We start from the raw sequence: 9348 nt of genomic DNA, 5'->3' as shown, positions 1-9348 counted from the left end.
ATGTCAATAAACTGTATAAACTTGTATACAGCTACTGAAGTGCTTAAAGGTATTTATGTATTCTCAGTTTGTGCCAATTCAATGCAATACCTTTTAATTGGCACACTGACCATTATATACAGTACTTACTCTATACAACACATTCATAAAAGATGAAGAGGAAAAAGGAACATACTTCATTTTTTTTTATTCTTAACTGTTATCATACTTTGATATGTCTTTAAGGAATGTATCAGACATTTTTCTACCATTCAAAAATAGAGCAACGTACTGATTCATAAAATTGTCACCTGACACAATAGGCTATTCAAGGCCAGAAAAACAAATTGATCACAATGAACACAAATATCACAGTAAGCTCTACTCACAAAAATAAATAGCTCATCTAGGTAAACAGCATCTCTGTAGCTTGGCTCCTTTCACTCTATAAATTATTATCCTTTTGTTAACAAAATGTCAAAGGCATAAAGCAAGATTAAAACTAAAAATCTAACGTAGCACCAAGTACCACAGGGCATTCCAATATTTTTTCTACGATCTGTACATATGAATAAAATAAGTTGCTGGTGCCTGTGTTGGTTGTTAATACTAATTTTGTAAAGGACTTAAGGGAAGCCTCTCTTGCCAAAGTGAGCAGAGGAAGGATCAAAAATAAAATCTTTTAATACAGTGCCACCTTGTGGTCATACAGTTTTTAGGAGTGCTGAGTTTCCCATGACTGTTTTTTTCTTTGTATTGTGCATCTCATTATTCACAAGCATAAATACCCTGCATTGCAATATGTCAGAATTGCAAACATTAACTGTGCAATGATTGATTGGTGATTTCCTCCACATATTACAAATGTATAGACAGATTATTTCAAGAACACAAGGACTACAAGCACACTGAGCATCTAAATTCCTTATTCCATTAGTTTGACATGAAAGTTACTGTTCTTTAAAGTGAATACATTCACGATTTCAACAACAAAACAATCTTATTTAACGCACTGAGTATCAGACAAAGCAAGCTTAGCCCTTAGTGGTAATCAAGTATCATTGCTATCTTAATGTTATAATATTCTAGCAGCCAGCTGCAACAGTTTTCGGTAAGTTGTCATTCTGTAGTTATTTCACCTTGCAGTTGAAATCACTGCACATAATTCACATGACATTGGTCATGAAAAAAATATAACTTCATTTAGGTTCACAAGAAACGTTCTCTATCAAGCTTGATGCATGTTCAAACCAGTTCAATTAAATAAGTAAGAATACATTCATCAGTCACAGTATATTAACTCCACATAGAATAATTATCATGTGTTCTGTTTAACATTTTGTTTTATGGAGTTCAGTTTCATGATTTTGATGAGCGTCTAACTTCGTAACGTCTAGCTTGACAGCGGGCAAAGTAAAAAAGTTTGTATTAAGTTTGGGATTTTGAAAATGTAAGAATTCAGGTGTACAAGCCCTATTCCTGAATCATCACAGTTTCACATTTACTATAAAATAACTTTCCAAACTACATCAGCATTTCGAATGCCACCTTCATTTTCCCCTTCAGACAAGTTGACTGCAGGTTATAATACAGAGACCAGAGTTTCTCGTAGATTTATACAAAACACCAAACAGTTGCTGTTTTTCAAAATAAATCTTGTGGGCAGTGAATATAAATAACATCAAATGTTTTTCCAAGCAGCACACTGAATCTCCTTTATAATAGAGAAGCAGTTGCAAACTTTGTTAATTATTAACCATTACTGCATAATGTGAAAATAGTTTGTACTGTCTAATGTTTTTATTCAGCTGCCATATCATTATTGCCACTATTCTATTGGCACAGGGAGTGGTTTCACAGTTGATCAAGGCAAAAGTAATGGGAATATATCTGAAAAATAAATAAAACATAAAAATAAAAGAGTTCACACGTGGTTTTATGTGAACTTGTAATTTAGTTGTGGGGTTGCCTTTGAAAACGTGAAAAAGATAAGTAAGGCATTATTGTGACTTAGCGGTTAGAGTAAAGAACATTTTGGCAGATACTTATTGGACCTCTTACACAGACTCAGACATGGCCTTAGTGCAATAAAATACAAAAAATTATTCAAGACAACAGTTATGAAAGTAACAGAAAGGCATGTCAAATTTATACTGATCAGTGATATTCCTTGGCAGTAGTCCAAACACAGGTCACAGCCTTTCAGAGTCCACCACGAAGCCTCTCTGACAGCTCCAGGAGCGAGGCTTCAGTAACTCTAGGAAGGAAGGCTGAAACAAAAACACCACCATATGAAGCTGAAGTTATGTCTACACTTAAGGCAGATAAACCAAAAACAACCAACTTTCAGATGAATTACACCGTATCCATAGAGAAAAAAATACATCGTGTTTTTACGGTTGGACAAGGAAATGCTTAGGGTGTTACCTCCTTCAGGGGGCAGTAGCGCTGGGCATACCACTCATGGGAGTACAAACAGATAATGACTCCCTGACCCAAGAAGAGGGATGTCCACATGATTATGTTCCAGATGGGACTTTTCCTTTGGTCATGCAGAATGAAGTTGAGCATCACTGTGAGAGGATGAAGAAAGAAGATGAGGGTGGAAGCACAGTGAAAAGATAAATGACCAGGTCTGTGAATTTCATGACGCAGGCAGGACAATGCTGTTCTTAGATCCAGCTATATTTTCGAGCACTTTTTGATCAAATTAATTACACTAAAGAATTATTTTGGGTTACATGTCTTTATGTTCTTAAGACACTGTAGTGGTATTTTTTTCTTACTTCCAAAGCACATAAAAAGGCAGAAGAGCACAGGATAGAAAAAGCCAAAGCAGATTGCAAGAATGTACTCATGGACCACTGCAGACACCGTAAACACAAACAGCATGGCTGCTGGTCTGAAACGCTTCTGAGACATCTGGAATGACAACAGCAGAGAGAAAAGACAAGTCAAAACATCAGTGGCATACAAGTTTAATGTGATCCATGCATTTTTACAATAGCACTAACTTGGAAATGTGTTTATCATTTGAAAACAGCAAATAAAACCCCACAATAAACCTAATAAACATGCATGCTGCTGCGGTTTTAAAGACTATACTATATCAACAGGAAAAAAAAAAAAAAAGAAGACACTCACCCACAGGAAGTCCCGGTACACATAGTAGTACAGCCAGTCATGGACCACTACATTCCAAGTGCGATAGTAATTGGCAAAAGAGGTTGAATTCCACCAATCCTGTGATATGTAATCAAATTGAATTAAGTCAAATGTAAAATACAACATACTTAACATACATAAAATAAATACATCTTAATCTAAATTTTCTAGCAGATGACTGTGAGCGAAAGCAAAAGAACAGCACCTTGTAAAACATCCTATCAGCAAAACGAAGCATCTCAGCAAATGCATTGAGCCAACAGTGGAGGAAGGCAAAGAATCCCAGGAAGAGAACCAACACTCCTGCAAAGAAAGAGAAAATGTCATGAATGTGGCTGTTACAACAATACAGCAACTCTCTGCTCCTGGCATCACAAAAATCTGTAAGGCTAGGGGTTCATGCGAGGGTCCACAAATTAGTGGCCAATGTTACCTGGCAGGATGGAGTTAAAGACACAGAGGACCATGGCCTTCAGGTCAAACAGGTGTAGACCGATGCTGCGAAACTGAGGGATGCACAGCCGCACAAAAACGTAATAGGCATAAAACAGACAGCCTAGCACCTGTGGGGTGAGAATGGTTGGAACTGTCAGAAAAATGGGATGATAGTGTTTGCTTGAAATCTTAAGGAAGGTCAGCTGTGAAATACGATAAGATGTTGGTACCTGAAGTAACTTTGTGGCCACGTAGCCCCATCTGATCGTTGGGTTCCTGCATTAAAGTGAGAAATGAGGTTTGACCACACATGCCTTATTTTATACAAGACAACACTGTTCTGTGTTCATTTCTCTGGAGGACATCAAAAATGCTCACTGACAGATATAGAGAGGGTCTGTTTACCTGGGGTACTTGTCTCTGTAGATTAGTGTGGGTGCAAACAGGAAGTAGAGATACTGAGAAACCTGAGGGACCGCTGGGCTGGGACCTGTAGATGACAGGAGAGACTACTAATCAACATAAGGACATAAGGAGAAGGAAACAAAGTAACTGTGAGAAAAAAAGAAATTGTACAAATTGGCAAATAAGAACTTTACATGGATACACAGAAAAAAAGAAGGAAAAAAAAAAACAAAACATGTTGTAGTGGAAAAGTTGCATACTGGTCTTTTCTTTAGCCCAGGCCAGAACTCTTGGTACATTCTCCCTGACAAATGAGTGTGCTTTCATCATTAGACGCACCTGGAATTACACAAAAAATAAAAACTGAGTAAGCAGCTATTGCAACTTTTACCCCAGATTTCATTCAAGAAGTGAGGGTGAGTTTATATAGTACATTTAAAAATGCATTTAAAAAAGTGTTTACATAAAGAAAGAAATATGGATTAATACAACACTCCAACTGTGACACACTGATCAAACTAAAAGCAGCCACACTGTTTATCTTACCTGTTCTACGATGATGATGAAGCAGGATGCAGGTGGCAAACTGTTGGTCACCACCACATATGTGGGAAGAAATCCCAGACCCAGAGCTTCGTAGAGCAGGAATACAGAACCAAACAGCAAACTGTACAACCTAGGATGACTGTAAGACCCAGACTGGGTCTGTGACCATAGTTGGAACAGGGTGTAGGGAACCAGCAACGCAGACAGGAACATGCAGATCCACGTGCACACCACCAGAGGGAACTGTCCAAATGCATAGACCAGCAGGTCAAAGTCCAACACCAGCCTTAGGCAAAGGAGAAAAAGTAGACATTAGAAACTTTACAGCTCTGCTCATGACAGGTTATTTTAGCAAGTTCAAAAGTAATATCAGTTTAAGGAATTTATTTCATAAACAACAGCAAAAGAAACAGAGAAGTTTGTGATTTTCTAAGTTAAGTGACTCAACAGACATGGACACAAAAGCATAATGTGTAGCCGTCTTATATTACCTGCCCTCATCAATGAAATCTACCACAAGTGTACTGAGGATAAAGAGAATGAGGAGGGCAATAAACATGTGGTAGATTGTCCTGATGTGGTTCACCTCAAACAGCTCACTGCAGAAAACGAAAGGGCAGAAAATGAGTGTCTGTGCATTTGCAAGGACGTCAAGCAGCAGTAAAACTGTGCACTGTAACAAACATATATTAAAATATACCTCAGTCTTGTTTAAGCAATATTTATATGACTTTAACATCAAAGTGTCAGCTTACTCTAAGAGGGACCTGCGACTGACAAACTGCTTTCCCTGGCCACGAGGAGGCCGAAAATGCCTAAAAGACAAACAGAGTGAAATCAGTGACCAGCAATTTTATTATTTTTGTAGGAGGAAGAGCATGTGTATGACAATGAATGAAAAGAGGACAGTCTTTCCACATCTGCTGTAATCCCACATACGTATACCCCATTTCAGCAACTTAAAGCAACATTTGATTTGACAATACCTGAGTTTGCTCCTCTCCTTGTCTGACAGTGGGGGTGAGAAGACAGCAGGAACTGGCGCAGGCTCGAGGCTGGCCGACTCCTCAATAAGACTGTCCATGAAGTCATTGACCTGACTGTCAAACTGACGTATCAGGTCACTCTTCAGAAACTGAGCAACAAAAAAGGACACAGAAAAAGTTAACATTCACAGTCTGCAAATACTCTAACAACTATGCAATATCTTGTATTTCTGTGGCAGTAATGATGTTCTTTCTGAATATGGAAATTTGGTTTTACTTTTCGAAGATTCATCATTTCAATTACACTCACAGTGCTCTTCATTTTTCGAAACTGCTCAAGAAAGAATAATTTTCTCAAGTGTCAAGCAACCCACTGAACCTCCTACTCCGTCATCAGCAGTTTCTCTGGATTAGAGCATTAGCTAAACAGCTAATATAGTAAATGTAGTTATGGATAAAAAATGTCCTTACAATAACATGGTTGTAGTATTTACTGGCACAGGTATCAGCCATTTTACATAATGTACAATGGATTGACAACAATCGACATTTTAACAACTCACATATAAAGCCCTTTTAATAAATAGTATAACTGTAGCGCTGGTAACTGCATTATGAATTTGTATGTTTATCAACAGTCAACACCAAGCCAGAGTTCTTTCATGCCAAAAGCAGCTCTTATGATGACACTCTAAATCTCAGTTAATACTGTAATTTATAAAACATGCAGTAGGCGTGACATAGTGCTTGCATTGCTAGCAGTATTGTGCAACTGCCCCCATTGTATCATGCAACATGTTTACCACCAGGAAGTCTGTGGGTATCTTTTTTTTTTTTTTTTAATCCAAATTACTGATTTACTAACCTCTGCTTTCCTTTTCAGTTGTAGCTTTTTGCTGATCACTTGTTCCACTTCAATTTTTCCTGAAATTGAAAAGAAAAGATAAAATAATAATTGTCAACATGCTGCTTTGTAACATTCCAATGTCAAAATACAGCTCTATGGTGTGGACACACCCAAATTAACAGCAGAGCCAACTGAGTTGCCAGGTTGCCTTGTCGCAACAGAACTTTTACTGGGTAAATGTAAATATCAATTCAAGCCATTTCAAATATATTAATAAGTTACCAACAGATAACACACAAGTGGCTATCTGTAAGGCATCTGAGGAGTTGTCCAACAAAGAAATCCCTCTGCTTTTATTGTTCACACAGAATTAAAATCTGTTTTTAATAGCACACATAATAACCCTATTCAAAAGACTATATTTCGGAATTGAAATTTTAAACAGTGCCTATCAATTTGATAGGATGCTTACAGATGATGACTGTATTGTAAAAGTGTAACTGTGGGAAATAGCAGAAGTCAAATTGCACCAGTTTTATATCCAGTGTTGCAAAATCCGAAAGGAGACACGCCTATGTCACTGTGTAGGAAGTACAATGTGTCTGACACACTAAGACAATTCAAATGCTCGGGATTAAGGTTATTATAGGTTATTGGTCTTGACAACTGTATGATGCTCCTTAAGTTTCTGAGGTCTGTCACACTAACAATGATAAGCAATAGTAGCACTCCACCCATCTAGCAAGAGGATGTAATCCAACAGCATAGCAAAGAAAAAACTGAGTGAACTTGAGAAAGCCAGGGAGCTGAAAAATTACACTCTACTACACTCCTGCTACACTATTCAGTACTGTACAGAGAACTCATGTTGTCCCAAGACCAGTGTTTTACAGCCATCATCACTTCTAGCCTGTGTAGCAGTTAGCAGCATGGGAGTCAGTGTAGCAGTAAGTAATCTCTACCCTGTGATTCTCTACCCTGGTTAACCACACCAACTGTACCACAGGTCAAAACATTTGCTTAAGAGGAACACATCATCACATGAGATGGCTTCAATGAGTAACCCATCCAGGGAAATTTACTGAAATTAAAAAAAAAGAAGAGAAAGGGGTCGAGTCAACGTGCGCATTTCATCGCAAATTTCACTGTAATAAAAGGTCAATGTCCTCCTCCTTGGCCCTGCTAGTAAGGGAGCTGGGATATTCTCACCATTGCTGGTAATGTGGTTGTCTCCACTGCCTTGCCGATGTTGTCCTGGACTAAATTTCCCACCCAAAGAGCTGTCCGAGTCAGGGAAGGTGGGCATCTCAGGAATGGCTCGACAGCGGGACCGGGGGACACTTTCACCCCCACTCTCCATCCTAAAGAAACAGATTCAATTCAAGGTGAAGAAATAAACAGGTGGCAGCATTACCAGAGTAAAGCTGATGATGTCTCGGGGCTACATAAAGAGGCAATGACATCGGTGCTCATACCACCTCACATGGATGAGAAATGTTACGAACTCTGACTGACAGACAAAGCAAACCCAGTTGACAATCAAATCAGCCTCACATGACACACACAGACACAGCAAATAGACAGCTAACAGTCCAGTTAGCTCCCGTCAGCTAAAATTAAGACTCAGTGTGACAGGAGGCGAGTGAAATGAACTAATTAGACAGCTAAACAGCCAAATGGTTTACTGGCGATGCGACGCTAATATCAGCTCCTACAGTAATGCTTCTGCCCGGTGATAATCACGGCTGATAAAACTGGGAAATCGCTAGTCAAATTAGCCAGCTCGTTGACGCCTGTCGTTAGCTACGGAGCAGGTTGCCAGAAAACGTTGTCTGACACCGAAGGAAATGTGATTTTTTTTAAAAACGCCGTCTACCGACTTCCTGCCTGCTTACTCGCTTCAGGCGCCCGGTGCCCTCTTATTCGGCTCACCTCCGACGTTACCGAGTCGAAACTCAGACGTGCGACACCTTCAAGCGCAACAACCTGTGCCGGCGCTCAGCTTCCCCATTGTATAAACACGGCGGAGCTGATGAGCACGGCAGCCTCTGCTGATTGGCCCAAAGTCTCTCCTCCTTTAGACGTCACGCAACAACCGACCCTCGCTGTCATCAGAGACTGAACCGTCGATAGGATTCACGACTAACGACAGAGAAAAAAAAAAAAAAAACCCTGCTGCAGCAATCCAACGCAATGTGTGCAGTATCCTGTGCGCTGGGCGGTGACATGGCCCGGAGTTTGCTGTGTTCATGACACACAAAAAGGAGAGGCCCCGCACCGCTCCCGCATAGGACCCCAAGACTAAAATCATTTTGGGTTTCTTACTGGTCGTTTTGACTCTCTTTATGGTAGTTTTGCATCTCTTTGCGGTCATTTTGCATCTCGTTCAGGTTTTTTTTTTTTTTTTTTTGCTTCTATTTGGGATAGTTTTGCATCTCCTTGTGGTCATTTTGTGTCTTTTAACTGAGCTCTATGACTTTAAAATAAGAAGTAGGCCTTAACGCGAATAAGAAGAGCAACATGTAAACACTGGAAAATATCTTGAATCCTATCAATGGACTGACAGTATGTACGATATTTTTTATTTAGTACATTCTGGTTATCACATTACACATAACTAATATGAGAATGATTATCTCATATCCGGTCCAGTCACACAAAGCTCATAAATGCTACACAAGTAAGTCTATTCTGATGAAAGCAGTCTGATTAAAAATATTCTCAAAAATGAGTTGAATTTTGAATAGTGACTACTCTCAAAATTGTTTTTCGACCACAGGTGCCCACAAAAAGTGAAAACTTGTTTTTGAACAAGATAGTGTACCCTCTAACTGAAGCATGAGTTAAAAAACATAAAATGAACTGGTCTTATGAGTTGAGTGTGGCAAATATAATTATTTGCCAAAACACAAGGATACATTTACCATTACAAAATGTGCTCAGTAGAGCACAGACAGGCCAGTGTCAAAGAAAATACACCAGACG

At 39.1% G+C, this 9348-nt stretch overlaps 1 protein-coding gene across 2 annotated transcripts; it reads right to left on the bottom strand.

Annotated features, from left to right (window-relative positions):
- Positions 1 to 645: 645 nt before the first annotated feature.
- On the bottom strand, positions 646 to 8425 carry soat1 (sterol O-acyltransferase 1). 2 transcript variants are annotated; one of them, XM_040129621.1, is made up of 16 exons: positions 8296 to 8425; positions 7573 to 7724; positions 6382 to 6440; positions 5517 to 5665; positions 5286 to 5345; positions 5022 to 5129; positions 4531 to 4816; positions 4245 to 4323; positions 3985 to 4069; positions 3810 to 3855; positions 3578 to 3707; positions 3350 to 3447; positions 3124 to 3222; positions 2766 to 2901; positions 2407 to 2552; positions 646 to 2249 (listed from the first exon to the last, which is right to left on the bottom strand). In XM_040129621.1, exons 2-16 carry the CDS (start codon positions 7721 to 7723, stop codon positions 2172 to 2174), a joined length of 1710 nt encoding a protein of 569 aa, XP_039985555.1. In that variant the 5' UTR covers position 7724; positions 8296 to 8425; the 3' UTR covers positions 646 to 2171. The 2 variants fall into 2 exon arrangements, with proteins under 2 accessions (XP_039985555.1, XP_039985554.1); XM_040129620.1 differs by having other exon boundaries at positions 8259 to 8406.
- Positions 8426 to 9348: the final 923 nt, after the last annotated feature.

The sequence above is a fragment of the Xiphias gladius genome, chromosome 6, assembly GCF_016859285.1.
Source record: "Xiphias gladius isolate SHS-SW01 ecotype Sanya breed wild chromosome 6, ASM1685928v1, whole genome shotgun sequence".
NCBI classification, from domain to species: domain Eukaryota; kingdom Metazoa; phylum Chordata; class Actinopteri; order Istiophoriformes; family Xiphiidae; genus Xiphias; species Xiphias gladius.
Note: the sequence above shows the minus strand (reverse complement) of the source record. Positions and strands in the feature narration are given on the sequence as shown.

Coding starts and splice junctions, on each gene's coding strand:
- soat1 (XM_040129621.1), bottom strand. CDS start 7,723: ATGGAGAGTGGGGGTGAAAGTGTCCCCCGGTCCCGCTGTCGAGCCATT. Junction 5,130..5,285: donor AGTCGCAGGTCCCTCTTAGA/GTAAGCTGACAC, acceptor CGTTTTCTGCAG/TGAGCTGTTTGAGGTGAACC. Junction 2,902..3,123: donor TGTACCGGGACTTCCTGTGG/GTGAGTGTCTTC, acceptor TTGTCATTCCAG/ATGTCTCAGAAGCGTTTCAG.